Source organism: Mastacembelus armatus, chromosome 5, assembly GCF_900324485.2.
Source record: "Mastacembelus armatus chromosome 5, fMasArm1.2, whole genome shotgun sequence".
NCBI lineage: Eukaryota > Metazoa > Chordata > Actinopteri > Synbranchiformes > Mastacembelidae > Mastacembelus > Mastacembelus armatus.
This window is the reverse complement of record NC_046637.1, coordinates 25,521,600-25,540,432: the sequence shown is the minus strand read 5'-3', so window position 1 is coordinate 25,540,432 and position 18,833 is coordinate 25,521,600. Positions and strand designations below refer to the sequence as shown.

General features: G+C 41.4%; 1 protein-coding gene and 1 long non-coding RNA gene across 3 annotated transcripts in view; one reads left to right on the top strand and one right to left on the bottom strand.

Annotated features, from left to right (window-relative positions):
• foxp4 (forkhead box P4) overlaps positions 1–9,199 on the top strand; it is a 91,760-nt gene extending 82,561 nt beyond the window's left edge. Inside the window, exons 15-17 of one of the 2 annotated variants that reach the window (XM_026307094.2) lie at positions 335–401; positions 1,838–2,010; positions 3,713–9,199. In XM_026307094.2, coding sequence (XP_026162879.1) covers positions 335–401; positions 1,838–2,010; positions 3,713–3,860 — 388 coding nt within the window. In that variant the 3' untranslated portion in view covers positions 3,861–9,199. The remainder of the gene's footprint in view (positions 1–334; positions 402–1,837; positions 2,011–3,712) is intronic. The other variant, XM_026307093.1, reaches the window with a different exon arrangement.
• On the bottom strand, positions 3,564–18,032 carry LOC117152657 (uncharacterized). The gene is made up of 4 exons (XR_004463083.1): positions 17,620–18,032; positions 4,784–4,877; positions 3,707–3,851; positions 3,564–3,600 (listed from the first exon to the last, which is right to left on the bottom strand). It is a non-coding gene; the product is annotated as an uncharacterized LOC117152657 (long non-coding RNA).
• Positions 18,033–18,833: the final 801 nt, after the last annotated feature.

Genomic DNA, 18,833 nt, shown 5'->3' with positions numbered 1-18,833 from the left:
ACCATTAGTAAGCAGCTGTGTGAAATGCAAGAGGAAAAAAAACTTGTTAGCGTATGTAAACAGATGTTCTCTCCAACCGCCAGAGAAACCAGAGATAATTACGCAAACACGCAAACACACACATACACCTGCACACCAGATATATGTGTGTGTTTTAGCATCTGTTTACACTTTGTGTATGTTTCTACTTGTAACAAACATATTTGTGAAATTTGTCAGACTGCTTTCGCTGAGGTGACATCTAATCATCACATGTGCACTCAAGCTGTGCCTTCCACCCCCTTCTCTCTCTCTCTCTCTCTCTCTCCCCCTCCCTCTCTCTCTGTATGTGTAGAAGTCCTACTCTGGTGAAAAACATGATTTCAGGCCTGGGCTTTGGGTCCCTAAATGCCAGCTATCAGGTAAGGAATGCCCTGTTCTCCCCCACTCTCTCTCACACACCCAGGAGCCAATCGAAATCAAGGGCACTAATATCAATTCCCTCTTATAATTAGCAGATTCCCTAACGACGTTCACACCGACTCCTCCCTACTTCTCCCACACCAACACACACTCTCGCCTCCCACCTCACTTTGTCACACATGCGCCGCCCCCCATCTCTCCACACACACAAACACACTCGACCCATCTCTTCACTTTTACGCAGACAATACACGTGGAACGCACACACATGCAATTTTGTGACTGAGATGATTTATAGCATCAAGTAGTTGTCAATTAAGGTTACTGCATAAAATTATCATCTGTCCCAGAAAACCTCTCTCTGAGCCATGAGAATTCTCGTCCTTTTGTCTTTTTTTATTTTTTTTTGTGAGAGGGGAGATGGGGTGAGACTCTCAGCCGGTGTCCAACCTGTCTCACCTACAGACAGCTGGGTATAAATGTTTAGAGCAGCAGCAGAAGCTGTTTAGCTTTGTGTGTGTTTAGGCTGAGGTGGTGGCTTCACCTCACTTAATAGTCCTGTTGAGACTTTTGTGTGAACGCACACCCTCACACACACTTAAGACAGAGACTTAAAGCACAAGCACAAGCAATAATAGGGAAAGTACTGTATATAAGTGCCCCCTAGTGGCTTGTCAAGTTCACTATCAAGTTAGTGGATTAATGTGCTCCATGTGGAAGAGCTCTCATCAGAAGAACTCACTATTCTTTGCTGCTGTGAACCTTTAATTATTATCTAAGTTATGTCTAGTTGTGTGTTAATTAAACCTACAAACAAATTATAGTTCAAATTATTGTTTAATTACAGCCAAGTCGAGTAGCGTGGGATACTTTACCATATCTGGTTGTGGGGGATAGATCATGCTTAAACATTTATTACATTACACACACACACACAGTCATGTCTCAACTATGGTTGTAAGGACACTCGGACATAATGCATTTCCTAGACCCTAACCCTAACCTAAACCTAAAGCAGGAATCTCCAACCCTGGTCTTCGAGGGCTACTGTCCTGCTTGTGTTCCAGATATCCCTGCCCTAGCCACAGCTGATTATCAGGATTAGGTTTGTTCAGCCAATTGAAAACTAGAAGGGTATGGCTAGTTGGAAAACCTGCAGGACAGTAGCATTTGAGGACCAGGGTTGGAGACCCCTGTCCTAAAACCACATCTTAATCATCAAATAAGCATTTGAAGTTGTGAGGACTAGCCAAAATGTTCACACAAGAATGGTATTAGAGTAATTAAGTAAGTTAAGTAAATATAGTAGTTTAGTAAGTATTAGCATCTTTAATTTGATATATTTCAATTTTAAAAACAAAAACTTTGATGTAACATCCTTTACATCCTGTTTAAAGTGACTGTACTGGATGTGTGTGTGTGTGTGTGTGTGTAGGCAGCTCTGGCAGAGAGCAGTTTGTCTTTGCTGAACAGCCCTCCCTTGGTGACCCCTCCGTCTGCGGCCAGCCTCAACATGCTTCATGTGGGTCACGATGATGTCAGCTCTACTGTGGAGCAGGTCAACAGTAATGGCAGCTGCAGCCCAACGCTCAGCCCTCAACAGTACAGGTAAACATGGGTGCAAATACAGAAACACACGGACGTGGACATGGAGATGCAAGCAGACAAAACAGCATTTACTCTACATAGACTGAGCATATTTACAATTAATGGGTTGACAAAGGTCAGTGCATCAGACTAACAGTGGCATTATTACATTATAACTGAGTCAATTATATTGGAAACTGGACAATCTGCAAAATCATAGAAAAATGGAAGTATGGAAGTGTTTAAGAGAGGTGGCAGTAGAGTGTTTGACTGGGCTACTTAACAAGATCTTGGAGAGTGAGAGGATGCCTGAGGAATGGAGGAGAAGTGTACTGGTGCCCATCTTTAAGAACAAGGGAGACATGCAGAGTTGTGGAAACTACAGAGGAATAAAACTGATGAGTCACACAATGAAGTTATGGGAAAGAGTAGTGGAGGCCAGACTGAGGTCAGAAGTGAGCATTTGTGAGCAGCAGTATGGTTTCATGCCAAGAAAGAGAACCACAGATGCAATATTTGCTTTGAGAATGCTGATGGAGAAGTACAGAGAAGGCCAGAAGGAGCTGCATTGTGTCTTTGTAGATTTGGAAAAAGCGTATGACAGGGTGCCGAGAGAGGATCTGTGGTTTTGTATGAAGAAGTCTGGAGTGGCAGAGAAGTATGTTCAAGTGGTGCAGGACATGTATGAGAGCTGTAGGACAGTGGTGAGGTGTGCTGTAGGGGTGACAGAGGAGTTCAAGGTGGAGGTGGGACTGCACCAAGGATCGGCTTTGAGCCCCTTCTTGTTTGCTGTGGTGATGGCTGACAGATGAGGTTTAGACAGGAATCTCCGTGGACCATGATGTTTGCAGATGACATTGTCATCTGTAGTCAGAGCAGGGAGCAGGTGGAGGAAAATCTAGAGAGGTGGAGGTTTGCTCTGGAAAGGAGAGGAATGAAGCTTAGCCGCAGTAAAACAGGGTACATGTGTGTAAATGAGAGGGACTCAAGTAGAACGGTGAGGTTACAGGGAGTAGAGGTGAAGAAGGTGGAGGATTTTAAGTACCTAGGGTCAACAGTCCAGAGCAACGGAGAGTGTGGAAAAGAAGTGAAGAGACGTGAGCAAGCAGGTTGGAACGGGTGGAGGAAAGTGTCAGGTGTGATGTGTGACAAAAGAGTGTCAGCAAGAATGAAAGGAAAGGTGGACAAGACAGTGGTGAGACCAGCAATGTTGTCTGGTTTAGAGACAGTGGCACTGAGACAAAGACAGGAGGCAGAGCTGGAGGTAGCAGAGCTGAAGATGTTGAGGTTCTCTCTGGGAGTGATGAGGATGGATAGGATCAGGAATGAGGACATCAGAGGGACAGCTCATGTTAGATGTTTTGGAGAAAAAGCCAGGGAAGCCAGATTGAGATGGTTTGGACATGTTCAGAGGAGGGACAGTGAATACATTGGTAAAAGGATGCTGAGGTTAGAGCTGCCAGGAAGGAGGCCTAGAGGAAGACCAAAGAGGAGGTTCTTGGATGTAGTGAAGTAGGACATGAGGATAGTTGGTGTGGGTGAGGAGGATACAGAGGATAGGGTTAAATGGAGGCAGATGATTCGCTGTGGCGACCCCTGAAGAGGGAGCAGCTGAAAGGAAAAGAAGAAGAATATCACATTACTGTGGGGTTTAAAGTGTCAGCTCTTGTCATCTGCCTTTAAGCCTCTGCCTCCGCTAATGCCTGTTTGGTCTTACCTCCAGCCACCCGGTGCATGTGAAGGAGGAGCCCACTGAGGTTGAGGAAGACGGTCGGCCAGTATCCCTCCTGGCGGGTGTCACACACAGCCTGCCATTGCCAAGTGACGAACGCGACCTGGAGGAGGATCTTCCCACCGAGGAGCTGGAGTAGGACAGTTCCAAAGCAGACCAGAGGGACGGGACATAGCAGATTACTCCCCTAGCCCTCTCATCAGTGTGAAGAAGAAAAGATGGCTTAAGTACAATTACAACAAAAGAGAGAAGACATAAAAAGAGAATGCTTTTTGTTTTTAAGAAAATGCAGGCAAGCAAGGATGACTGAGAACCTCCAAACAGGGTTAGATGACCTCCTTTACTTTCAGACGCAAAAACAAGACTATGGAGCACTGCTTTACCTCCATGTGTTTCTTTTCCAACACTTGGCTCAGAGGTGTAACACCACTTAATACATACACTCACATAGACACTCACACACTCATTCAATTGTCAGACCATGTTTTGTCATCCTCCTCAGTAACAACATCTTCTATGTAGAGACCCCTTAGAGACACGGACACACACTCTCCTCCTCTCGCCCTGTCACTCTGCATACACCCTCCTCACTGTTGTCTCGAGCTGCCTGGCTAACCGTTTTATCTCTACGTCAGTTGGGAAGACACACAGGTGTGTGTGTTAGAGAGAAAAAGACACACAGAATCATGTGTATATACATTTGGAGCAGTCACCAGGGGCTGTGCAGTATACCTCTCCTTCTTACCCCTCTTTGAGTCAATCACTTGCTTTTTCATTTTCTTTGATGTGATTGAAATGAAACTGTTGGGCTTCCAGATGGGAAGGAAAGAAGGAAGGAGGAGTGTTTTCAAAGATTCTCTCTAAGAGTGCTCCAATACTTCTGCAGAGCAGGCTCACGACTCCACGCCTGTGTGAGAGCCCACAGTGACACAGACTTGAAAGAAGCAGCGTGGTCCTGGTCCCTGCCCAGACATCTGCCCCCAGCAAAACACTTAGTGACGGACATCTTTTAAACTCTTTGCTTCTAAGTGATAAAAAAAGAGAAGACATTTTCCTACTCACCTTCATTCTTTCCTATCTCCCCAAAAAGATGCAGGAATAGGACTATTTGGTGCTGGCCTTCTCCTCTGTTCCATCAGTGGATGGAGCGATGAGCCTAGAACATTTAAAAAGAGGTGAAGCAGAGAGAAATGAGGGAGGAAGCGTCTATAGAAATATTGTGACTAAAAAAAGAAAACTGTTGATTATGGAATATAACAAGAAAAAAAATGTGTGGTAGCTTTTGTCATTTTCTTTTTTATTTGATGTTATCATTGTTAATTTTTGAGGATCAATATTTCCACGGTGGCGTTTTGTTTTGACGTACCTTTTCTAAGGATGCTGTTTCTGTTTTTGTATTGTAATTTGTTTGATTTACTCTGGTTGTTCACACCATTCCAAATGAGTATTGGCAAATGAAAAAGAAATGCAGAAAGCGCAGTATTGTCCCAGCTTGTGATACCTGACCCTGACTCCTGCCCCCCTCCTTTTCTGTCCCAAGTGTAGCAGGCAAGAAATTTGGAATTAGCACTTAAAGTTGCCATTATCCAGACAGATTATTTAACAGCTGAATCTTTTCTTTTAATTCTCTCTCATTCACTTATTTTTGGTTATGTATTTAGTTCAGAAATATCAGTAATGCTTTAAAATATATATATATTATTATTGCAGTCAGAGAATACCTCATCCCACAAAGGTTCTGCCTGGAACTGTGTCCAAATTGTTAAAAGAAATAAGGGGAATACTTTCTGTGGGACACCAAATGTGGCAACTCTGCTCAGCTTCGATTCAAAGCTCTATGGTTGTAATAGTTACTGTGTAGAAGCTATCTGCAATTCACTGTGTGAGTTTGTGTTAAAGGAATAGCACCTGAGATTTATTTTTTTGTTTGCTTTCCGTGAGCATAAAAGCATTACTTTTCTCTACAGTGCCATGCCAAATTTAAAATTTATTTTAATCTATTATCTGCTTTTCCCATTTTATTTTTGTTACAGGTAACCAAAGAAATATGTAGAAAACCAAAAACCCTGTAGTTTATTTTTCCCTTTTTGAATTTCTTTTTTTTTTTTTTTTTTCCTTCTTAAAGAACTGGCCAAAAGACAGCAAACCAGGAGTTAAAATCCTTATTACTGTATTCACATAATTATTGTTAAAAATTATACATGATTTACAGTACTGATCATTCCAAAAACCAAAGTGTTTAACGCAAACTAGAATTTGGAGACATCAAAGCTTTTACATAAGTGGTTACAAATGACTCACATATGAGGCCAAAAACTAGTATTAACAAACCTCGCACAGTTCCTCTAAAAAAAGAAGAGAGAAGAAAAAGCACTTCAACGTGAAGCTCTGTGTCTCCCATGCTCAGGTTAAACTGTGTTCTGTAACAATCCCAGGACTGGCCCTAAAAATGAGGCACTCGTGAGGCATTTGAACACAAGTACCTTTACAACCTGAGATGCCAGCGAAAAAAGAGAGGTTAAACACAGAATGACAACATTTGGCTTTACAAGATATTTTTCCAGTGCCGTCAAAAAGTATATTTGTTTTTTCAATCTAGGAAACAAACGCACCCTCCTGATCTATATGTAGTATTTACAGGAAGAGGAAATGTGCTGTAATATTACAAAAGTCACACTTTGGACAGGGAAGAGTAATTCCACATATCTGCTGTACGAATAACAGAGGGAACACCTACAAAAATGAACATCTACCCATGTAAGTGGAAAACAACCAAGGGACATCATGTTAAAGTTTGGTTAATACTTTCATACTTTTGGTCAAACTCTCTCTTGCACTTCCCACCATTTTTCTTATTTAACAAAAGAACCTTTCTGATTACTTTGTGTTGAAACAGGACAGTGTCCTGTCACATTAGAGACTGATTTCTAACAAAGTACAAAGTGGCAGACATCTTGAAACGAGAGAAAAACCAAAAATAACACTACCTCCTTTTCAAAACAGTTTGACACAGCCAATGGGAGACTGAACTCGTAAATATTTTTTTCTCCATTCTTCCTTGATGACAACAAATGCCAAAATCGTGTTACACTAACTGTTTGACTGACAACAAAAAGCTATTTGGTGATTTGGACTCCCTAACACATCTGCTTGAGCCCAAAAACAGAGACGTTTCACTTTTCCATAGAATTTAAGATGACTACCTCTCCTTAAACCACATCTAAAGCACTCTCTACGTCTCAAGTGTGTTGTGAAGTGCTCACAATATATGAAAAGTTTTCTATCAGCTGTGTAAAACTGACCTTATTTCTGCATCCGATAAGCAGTGAGCTATGTGAACCGCCTCTCAACCATGTGCTCTGACTGCATGTGTGCACTCAATGACAAACTCATAGTTAATGGCAATGTGGTGTTCAAGGGAGCTGGTTGAAATGATGGGCAGAATATAACACACACACACACGCACACACACACACGAAGCATAGAAGCAGGGCTATGGGTTAGTGCAAACACAGCCTCTTACCATCCATATATCCAAAGACCCCCCACACACAGCAGCACCCCCTTCACTAAAACATTTGCAGAGACACTGAGAGGACTGACACACTTAATGAAACTCATCACTACTACTAGTAATATCCAAACCAAGAGGAACTGCTGCATACAGTAATAGATGATCTCTGACTTGTGCTTTAAGGTACACCTGTTAACAAAGCTGTTTTATAAAGATGTAGATTGTTCACAGGTCGCCATGTAACACTTCTGTTCTTTTTCCAGCTTGGCATAACATGATGTATTCTTGTATATTAATGCTTATCTCTCCAGGGCATTCTTTCCCATTTTGTCCTTTGAGTTTTCTCTTCTTTCTTGAGGGGTTTGTTTTTTGGTTTTTTTTTCTGCACCTGTTTAGCTATTGTAAAGCTTTCAGCTCTGATTCCTATACTGTACTGCTAATGCTGAAGTATATGTATTTATCATATTAAGTGCTGCAGGTATCTTGATTTAATAGTTTTGTTTTTGTTTTGTTTCCGGTTTTTTCGGTTCTTCATAAAACGTCTGGGACGCTGATTTTTTAAGTGTATTATCTCTAAAAAGTTACAAGAATAAAAGTTAGATCAGTGGTTTAGGTAACACCTGTTTGTATATTTATCTTAGCTAGGTCTATTTTGATACTTTTTTGTCTCTGTACTGCATTTATGCATTTTTAAGGAAAGAAAAAAACAAATGGAAAACAAACTAAAAAGTTACTTCATTATGTATTGATACCTCAGAAGGACTTTTTCTCAAAGACAGGACCAAAACCTCCGAAAAGAAAAAGAGAAAGAGGAAAAATGTAGGAATATGTAGCCCCTCTCTTGCTTTAAAAAATGCGGAGCTCTAAGAAAGTATTGCTGTTGGTCCTTTCAGGTGCCAATCTGTGTCCCAGCTCCCTCTGACCCCTCCCTCTGACCCCTGACCCCTGTCATTCCAGTGCTGAACTGTGACCCGCAGAGCTGTCAATCATCAGCAGGCATCATGGGGGTGTCACTGAGTCACACACCTGGCTAGCTGTGACAAGTCACAAACCTCATCTCGCAGTCCCATAGAGGCAGATCAAAGCCTGACACTGTTGCATTTTTGATACTCCTCCTTTTGCATAGTCTCAATACCAAATGTGGAATGGCTCTCAGAGATACAGCTCATCGTCTGACTACCAAAGGCATTGCAAGCAAACATTGCTTAGTCCAAACTCCTGAACTGTAACCAAACTGTAACCAAACCAATGCCACAACCTTAACCAAACAAAAACCAAGCTACTTCCAAAACTCTCATCGACTTCACTGATCACCTTTACTGATAGCTGTTATCTCTTACATGTCCACGTAATGGTGTTGTAGGACCAGCCTGCATCCTTCTGGCTACTGACTGCCTCTAAAGATGCAGGGAGCTCAAATCCTGATGTGTGATTGGACAGTTCTGAGGTGTCATGTAAGGGGGAAGGGACTGTCAAAGTGGAGCTTTGCCTGATGGTATTATCAAGTAGACAGCCAGAATCTGATGGAACTACCACTTCAGCGCTCCTCTGGTTAAACCTTAGGAATGTGTGTACATTTTCAGCAGTGACTCTCTGTATTGTTTCTTAGTTTCAGTTTACCTGTTTACCTCCCTTTATCCTTTGGTTTTTGTTCTGTTTCTTGTTATTTGAAAGTGTGACCCGAGGAAGAGTCGGGAACAGGGACTGGGTGGTGGCTTTAGACAGACAGTGGAGCCCAGCCCTCTGACCCTCCACCCCGGGTAGCCATGTAATGCCAGTCACTGCCCTTTCCTTCATGCTGTATAAAAACACACACATATATCTGTGTATTTGTAACCTGAATCTTCTTGTGTCTGTCCATGCAGACAATAAAAAAAACTGTACAGTAGGTCTAGTTGCATGTAATCTGTACTAATTATTGACAATGGCATTATAAAATGCAATAAAATACTTATTACACTGTCCCTAACTGTGTCCTTGCTTTTTCTTCAGTGGTATCAAATACAGTCATACACAAAAACTACAGTACAGTGAAAAAATACACCTGTAGTCATGTTCTCCAAAACTTGCCACCACTCTAAACGTATTCACCACTTCACAATGAAATAATTTCTTCTATGTTATAGAACAGCACTTTTACTTAAATATTAAAATGTTTAACTACATCCAACTGTGTAGCTAAGTAATAATACTGTATACATGTGCGTGTACTGTATGTATACTTAATATGATAATATTAACATCCATACAGTAATACAGTAATGAAATTCAATAGACTAGCTATGCAACTCAGCAAATAGACCTTTAAAGCTGATAATCTGAGACTGTGCCAGACATGTTGATTTAATTTTTGTACCTCTAATTTGAGTTGGTTCTCTGAATTGCATGATACTATATACCCTACACTATACAGGCTCTCCAGTTTTTACTGTGGACTCTGGCAGACTGTTTGTTATATAAATGCTGTCCTCATGCACTCTACTATAACTACTATAATTGAGGTAAGCCAATCTTGCAACTACTGTTAACAATGGAAAGGCTGAATGTTTTTGTACATTTGCGCAAATTTCCTCCTTCCATCCTGTTGAGTCAGAATGTACAGGTAACACTATTATAAAATCCTTCAAGAAATGTGCTGGACCTATTGTCAATTTGAAATTCACGCTCATCTGAAACATATTTAAAACTAAATACATCTCAGAAAAAAATATTTTATCGCTCAAAATCAACAAACTGGTTCTCTAGAGAACTGTGTATGATTCATTTTACCCAAGTTTTTACTACTTACAAATGACAACCATTTTCCAAATTATTCCCATAGTGACACTGCAGTGAAGCTGTTAGTCCAACCCACCTGCCATGAAACCCTGATTAAATGCTAAACAGCTGGTTGAACAGTAACCTTTCCTTGCCTGTTCCTAAAGCCTGTGTCATTTGTGCAGGCCTTCAGAGGTCAGCATGTGTTGTGATACATAGAGTGGCCACCAGGAGGAGTAAACAAACCGGACAACACAAGCAGCATCTCATAAACACAAACCCAGCAACAAACATCACTGTGGTCCACTGACATGGTCTCACCAACAGGGTGGGCCAGAGAGCACTGAGAGAACTACCTGTACTGTATGAGATAACATGACTGCAGGTGGCTGAACTCATATTAGCTTTAGAGAACAGATGCTGTATATGACAAAAACTACTCTTTGTCACCTCTGTGCACTTTTTGTTCACTCGCCCTCGTCATGTATCCTTCTCCTTCTTTACCTATGTCTCTCTTCCTTGCACGTTTGGCACATGCCCTACAGCTCATCTTTAAATCTTAGCGCTTCATTCAGGATGTGTTGCCACAGGGAGAAAAAAATGGAAACTGGCTGGGTGCTTTTTGGAAAGTTGAAACTTCGTTTAATCTTGTGCTTTTAGTGAACTTCTCCGTTATTCAGCTGAGAGGAAACTCACTCTTGACGCTTAAATCCCTGTGACATTTGGTTTTGGTAGGAACCCCATCCTAAGCCTATTACAGACACACAACACACATGCACACACTGACTAGTATGCACACACCATGAATAATAAGCAGAAACTTAGTATATACTTGCACAAGGTGAGCCAGGGAGCAAAGCAACACAGACAGAAGTTATTTTTGGCGGGGCACAGTACTGTTTGGAGTCTAAAGCTCTAAACGCACAGGATTTCATAATGCTCATCTGGACAGAACAGACATTACATACAGTGGGTACGGAAAGTATTCAGACCCCTTTAAATTTTTCACTCTTTGTGTCATTGCAGCCATTTGACAAATTCAAAAAAGTTCATTTTATTTCTCATTAATGTACACTCAGCACCCCATCTTGACAGAAAAAAACAGAAATGTAGAAATTTTTGCAAATTTATTAAAAAAAGAAAAACTGACATATCACATGGTCATAAGTATTCAGACCCTGTGCTCAGTATTGAGTAGAAGCACCCTTTTGAGCTAGTACAGCCATGAGTCTTCTTGGGAATGATGCAACAAGTTTTTCACACCTGGATTTGGGGATCCTCTGCCATTCTTCCTTGCAGATCCTCTCCAGTTCTGTCAGGTTGGATGGTGAACACTGGTGGACAGCCATTTTCAGGTCTCTCCAGAGATGCTCAATTGGGTTTAGGTCAGGGCTCTGGCTGGGCCAGTCAAGAACGGTCACAGAGTTGTTCCGAAGCCACTGCTTTGTTATTTTAGCTGTGTGCTTAGGGTCATTGTCCTGCTGAAAGGTGAACCAGTCTGAGGTCCTGAACACTCTGGAAGAGGTTTTCTTCCAGGATATCTCTGTACTTGGCCGCATTCATCTTTCCTTCAATTGCAACCAGTCGTCCTGTCCCTGCAGCTGAAAAACACCCCCACAACATGATGCTCCCACCACCATGTTTCACTGTAGGGATTGTATTGGGCAGGTGATGAGCAGTGCCTGGTTTTCTCCACACATACCGCTTAGAATTAACGCCAAAAAGTTCAATCTTAGTCTCATCAGACCAGAGACTCTTATTTCTCATAGTCTGGGAGTCTTTCATGTGTTTTTTCGCAAACTCTGTGCAGGCTTTCATGTGTCTTGCACTGAGGAGAGGCTTCCGTTGGGCCACTCTGCCATAAAGCCCCGACTGGTGGAGGGCTGCAGTGATAGTTGACTCTGTGGAACTTTCTCCCATCTCCCTACTGCATCTCTGGAGCTCAGCCACAGTGATCTTTGGGTTCTTCTTTACCTCTCTCACCAAGGCTCTTCTCCCACGATTGCTCAGTTTGGCTGGACGGCCAGGTCCAGGAAGAGTTCTGGTCCTCCCAAACTTTTTCCATTTGAGGATTATGGAGGCCACTGTGCTCTTAGGAACCTTGAGTGCTGCAGAAATTCTTTTGTAACCTTGGCCAGATCTGTGCCTTGCCACAGTTCTGTCTCTGAGCTCCTTGGGCAGTTCCTTCGACCTCATGATTCTCATTTGCTCTGACATGCACTGTGAGCTGTAAGGTCTTATATAGACAGGTGTGTGCCTTTCCTAATCAAGTCCAATCAGTTTAATTAAACACAGCTGGACTCCAATGAAGGAGCAGAACCATCTCAAGGAGGATCAGAAGAAATGGACAGCATGTGAGTTAAATATGAGTGTCACTGCAAAGGGTCTGAATACTTATGACCATGTGATATTTCAGTTTTTCTTTTTTAATAAATTTGCAAAAATTTCTACATTTCTGTTTTCTTCTGTCAAGATGGGGTGCTGAGTGTACATTAATGAGAAATAAAATGAACTTTTTTGATTTTGGCAAATGGCTGCAATGACACAAAGAGTGAAAAATTTAAAGGGGTCTGAATACTTTCCGTACCCACTGTATGTCCAAAGGAGAGTGTATCAAACAAATATAGTCCTCTTCGCATATCTGGAGCAAGATTAGTACATAAAGCTATGCATGTCTGTCTGTGCCAGTGCACAGATTTGCATTGCTAAATCAATATTCATTTGTGTGACTCTGTGATTGGGTGTGAGTGGGTGTGGCAGGCTGCTAGTCCCAGCAAGCATGGAGAGCACTGAGGTCCAGGCAGACCCTATGAGTCACAAAATAAATGTACTGAGAGCAATGCTGCATCCTTCTCCATCTCTCCTCTATTCATTTACTCTGTCATCCTCCCTCTCCCTTCTTCCCCTACATGTCTGTGGCTAAAGAAGTGGGCGCTCCTCCAAACAGTATACTGACTCACTCAAAACAACACAACACACTGTGTATCTCCTGCTACATGTCTGCACGTGGATCTGTTTATTCAGTCTAATGAGCTGAGGTGTTGTGTTTCTCTTCTGTCTACATATAAATTTAACTATTTCAGGCTACATCCAAGTGAACACCCAAGCATTTGCACAGCCCTAACACACAGCTTGGCCTGATTTATTAAGGGCGCACTGTACATATCAACTTATTACACTAATGATCGTAACGGTATGAGGAAGGAGAAGATGCAGCAACAGAAGAGGAAAAACTTTTTTGAAAACATTTATACAGATACTAGAAAAAAAGCAAAAGGGCACATTATTTCAGTGTTTAGTTGACAACACCTTTGCTTACACATTACCTGTGGTTTGCAAAGAAAGGTTTTCCTGGGTTTACTTGTAAATTGAACTTTTTTTTCTTTCCCTTTCTTTTCTTTGTTTTTCTCTCGGTATCTCTCTATTTACTTTTTGGTACATTTTCTTTCTGTTGCCTTTCCTGATGTTTCAAACAAACCTGTCACATTTGTGTAGCTACAGAGAATTCTTATATATGCATATTTCTGGATGACTAAAATCTGCATGTTCATTTTTTATTCCTCAACTAACAGATTTATTATTATTATTACTTATTATTTATGTTTTAATTCATCAAATAGTAATAATAAGAAGTAGAAGCTTTGTAGTAGCAGCAGTCACTGGCTCAGTTGTTTCTGGGTGAACATGCTGTACATTTCACAAACAAACATGAGACAGAGGACTTTGAAATAAAAATCTAAATCTAAAATTTCTCTAAAAAGGTCTCCAAGTTACAACTTGCATTGAGTTGAGGAGATACTGCAGTGTAAGCAACATCTGAAATGCACAACCTCCACCAATGTTACCTCTCTTTGTCTCACAGATATGTTTTCTTCCCCAGAATCGTTCCTTGAGAAACCATGTCTGATAAGAAAGTGGATGAAAGTCCACAACTCCATGTGTGGCAGAGAGAGAGAGAGAGAGAGAGAGCAAGAGAGAGCAAGAGAGAGAGAGAGAGCAAGAGAGGGAGAGAGCAAGAGAGATTGAGAGAGAGAGAGAGAGAGCAAGAGAGAGAGAGAGCAAGAGAGAGAGAGCAAGAGAGAGAGAGCAAGAGAGAGAGCAAGAAGGAATGAGAGGGAGAGAGAGCAAGAGGGATTGAGAGAGAGAGGGGAGAGATGGAGAGAGAGATAGAATATATATATATATATATAGAGAGAGAGAGAGCGATAGATAGAGAGAGAGAGAGAGGCCCCAGCTACAGAACAAAAGCATCTTTGTGAGTGATTGGAACCATATTTTCACCCTCCTCTCTCTCTCTCTTTCTCTATACCCCTCTCGCTCACTCTCCAAGTCACACCAGAGGGTTCAAAACCACTGAAACAATCAACGTCAAAAGTTTAGAATAATACTCTGAGACTGTCTCAGCAGATCTTCTGTTGTGTGTGTGTGCATGGCCCTAGTTTCACTTTTCTACCAACACACAAACTGTACCCACACACACGCTCTCTGCTTCTGACTGGACTCTCACCCTCTCTCTATGTCCACATTTCCTGTCTGCCCTCTGCTGATCTGTTGCAGGCTTGGGGCTGGATGTGGCATCTCATGCAGTCTAGTCACAGGACCAGACTCTCACCTCAGTTCTTCAGTGCTGCCTTGTTTGAGGAGGCAACCTGCTCTTTCTCTACTGGATCTCAGTGCACTGGAAAGCTTCTCAACTCTCAGAGGCCTAGGCCAAACAAAGAGCAGTACTACGTGCTGTGAGAAAGAAACTGTTTTCAACACACTGAAGCATTGCATGATTGCCTTTGTTTGGACTATTTGCTCTTTGTGCAGTATGTAGCAGAACTTATAACTTCTCTTCTAGTGCCAAGGGCCAGCGTACCCTACCACGCACTGGAAACCTGGATGCCACTAAATCTTTCACATTTTCACCACTTTAAACAAATAGATATAATCACTGATGAGATTTTGAAGTGTTGGTAGGTGGCTTTTGTGACCTCTGGACAGAACCAGGCTAGTTGCTTCCCCTGTTTCCAGTTTTGTGCTAAGCTAACTGCATTCTGCCTCCAGGTACATAGTTACAATACAGTTATTTAACTCAGCAAGCAAGCAAAGAAACATACTTTCCAAATGAGTTGCACTATTCCTTTAAAAGATAGTTATTATTCAAGATCAAGGACAGAATATTATCTGCTGTTATGGCTATTTCTCTATGTGCACAAAATAAAACACTTATGTGTCTGTGTGTGTCAACAACAGCCCCTGTTTAATAATTGGAAGCTGATTTAATAGTGCTGTTGAAGGTGAGGAATGTGGAAGGCCACTGCCATATTTCTCTGTGTGGTGCACGAGATCCTGGACCAACCAAAGTGTCCCCATTCACCTTTTACAGGAAGCTGCCTATTACAACCACAACAAAGACAAGTACCAGATCTACAAAGCAAATAGTGTAGCACCTGCCACCTCATCAAACCAACAAATAACTGTTTTAAAGGTTTGATTAAATTTCAGCACCCATGAATCACTAGCATTTAATAATTACGTAAATACCAAGTAAAGCAACAGAAATTAAAGCTATCAGGGGCTTCTGGATGAGGTGAATAGTGAAGAGGAGTGGGAGCTACGAACGGAAATAAGAGGAGAGAGAGCATAATATTTTCAGGAAGCTGATGACAAGAACGTTTCTCCACTCTCATTGTTCAGTGCTGGAATAGGTGGAGGGGGTGTGGGCACTGAATCCTGTCCAAACATACAAGAAGTCAGCGTAGCTTCAGTGTAATGTCAGCTATCTTCAAGGCTGTTTGACGCTTGCATTTGGTTTATTTATGCATAGCTTCTGTTTTCATTACAGCACAACTCAACAGTTCGTTTTAAGCTGATGTGAGCTGCACGTTTATCACATCGTGACCCTTTGGGTTATTTGGAAAAAACCCTGATTTTAACTTTAACTTTTAACAATTTGGAAGAGCTCCTGTCCCACCCTCTCAAGAATCCCTTGCAGTACGTGTCAAATTGTTAAGTTATGCACGTGAAGCAGCAGAGAGGGTAACTATTCAAAATATGTTGAGCTATGAAATAGCTCATAAAGACTAAAATATTGCTGTTTCTCTTGGATGGTTTGGTTGAAATCGTCCAAGTTCCAGTAGTGATATTTATACTTGGCCAGTCAATCTAATTAATCTGTTTTGCTTTTATATCAAGAATTTGAGTTTTAGGGTCATACAGTGAGTTTGGTCTGCTCAGCTGTAAAATCCCAGCTGTCTGAATTACACTACACTAAGTCTGCATTTCCCTCACAAGCCCAAAAAAAAAAAAACAGGCAAAGAATAAAAAAAATGAATCTTAATACAACAAGAGCACTCTAATGATATTGCCGACACAAACTCTGACCCAGACAGATGCTGACTGCCCCCCACAGAGCACAAATCCTACAAATGCTTCACTGTCAAAGCCTGTGTCAGGTGAGCGACTGTGCACATAAATTGACTGGGAGTTTATTAAGTTGTTAGTAAAAATGAAGCCTGCCTGAAAAGCCTTAGAAGATTACCTCGTACGCCTGCCACACCTTCAAACATCAATCACACAAAACTCACTCTTCAGTTACACCTTCCAGTTGTCAACATGGCAGGGGCAGTCAAGGCCTGCCTGTCATGCGTAGTATATTTCTGTTTCTTGCGTGACTGATGTTGTGACTGACTTTATTCCACATGCCTTTGTTTGTAATATGAATAAGTAAAAATGACTCCTAAACATACTCTCAACATGCTGAAAATAAGTTGTGTTTTTGTCTGTCAGACTAAAGAAAAAAGGCACAGAAATGAGAGATTAGGCTCAGGAATAAGTATTGTTGCATTTCTACCATGAAATGATTCTACTTTATCTTAACACCCACACCTGCTGCTGTTATTTTTCAGGATAACTGCATCTGTCTATCAGCTGTTATTTCATGAAAAACTGAGATGGTAAGTTTTCAAAAGAAGTAAAAGACTTTCCTGTATGAAGTTCAGGACAGTCATATATTCATATTTTTGCTAAACATGATCAATTCATTATTCACCACAGTTGCCTCAACATTGCCATCATATATTCATGTGTTTTATCATAGAAATCAGCCATAAATAAGTGAAAATCAATGAATTTCTCATCAGATTATTAAATGCGTGCTCAGTGCTGGGGGACAGTCTTCGATTGCAAACTATGCCAGTAAACTGTAGTAAAAGTTACTGTTTAGAGGATGTACTGCACAGAAATAAAACATCTCTTTTTCACAGCATACTCATTAAACACAAGGGAACACTGGCATACAAACTTACAGACAGCTGCCTTAAAATGCATTTTCACACACGCTCTGTGCCAACAGCTGTTGTGTCCAATTCACACAGGCTCTGCCACAGTCCCACTAACAACTTCAACCTACTTTCACACCAAATTCATACAATAATTCCACACAGCAGCACAGTACAATGGCAAAGCAGACCATCAGCTATCTGCATAGCAACTATAGAAGTCAGCAGCAACCAAACCAGAGCAGGAGGTGGTTACACAAATAAAAATCATAACAAACTGCACTTTCGTTATAACAAAGACAAAACAACAAAGTTACAATACATACATTAAACACAGAATTTTAAAAAAAATCAAACCCTACCTTTTAGCAGACAGAAGAGACCCAACAGGTGTTCACAGGTGTTCACAGGTGTTCACAGGTGTTCTGTCCTGAGTTCCTGTTTTTCAATGAGGTGTCAACTTTGGCTTGAAGTTTAGTTTAATCCACCACCAGCACTAAGTGAGGCTGGTTCTTCAGCAGGTGTGTAGGCTAATGTTAGCAACAACACCTGAGTCAGTGCTAATGTTACTGTGGATTATTTGGTAGATTGTTTGGTAGATTCCTCATCTGCCTCAGTATCATCATCTTTGTCCTTCTTTGTAAATCCAGTTACTGAAATTTACTTGTGCTTGCCTCCGTTTTGACGTTTTGCAAAAATCCCTCAGAAAGTTAATGTTACAGGTGCTCTAACCACCACATTTCCTTTTCCTACTTCTTCTTCATCTACTACTATTCCCACCTGTAATACTACTACTGCTACTTCTACTGATAGATTTCCAGCAGTTTGCAGACCAAAGGTGTAATGCTGCCCTCTAGAGGAAGCAGAATGGGGGCAGGGGGCTAGGGGTGTGTGTTGCGTGTGTGTGTGTGTGTGTGTGTGTGTGTGTGTGTGTGTGTGTGTGTGTGTGTGTGTGTGTGTGTGTTTGGGGGAGATGGGGGGGGGGGGGGGTCTAAAGTCTAAAGTCTGATGGCAGACCCAAATTTATAATCTTTCTGAAAAACCAGTTCACCAATCAGAAACATCTGCACCTTGAAGGAGAAATGTGGGAACAAGCTTGAGGGACTTCTGCTGCTCAGGGCTCTACTGGTAGGTATAGGTGGGAATGTGTTTGGAAAGGTTTCTTGTAAATACATTTTAGTGCACAATTACTGGATGGATCATGACTCATCACTGACAAAATGACCTACTTTGGTCTTGTACTGGGACACTTTAGATGGCCTTGTGCACCTCAGAGAAAATTCCCAGTGAGTCACAACAGCATGAGAACTAAAACAACAGTGATCGTGCACTGAGGAAAACAAGCTTGGTACAATACACACAAAACAATACATGTAGCTACTTGACACATTATTAAACAAAAGGCGGCTTTACAGATTTGGATCAAAATACAATGCACTCACACTACAACCAGTTCTTACATGTTACAACTATACAATACAAATAGGATGAGGAGCAATAAAACCTGTTTTCAATAGGACTCACATTGGAATATACAGCATTAATGTAAACAATCTGTATTAAGTTGTATTATTAA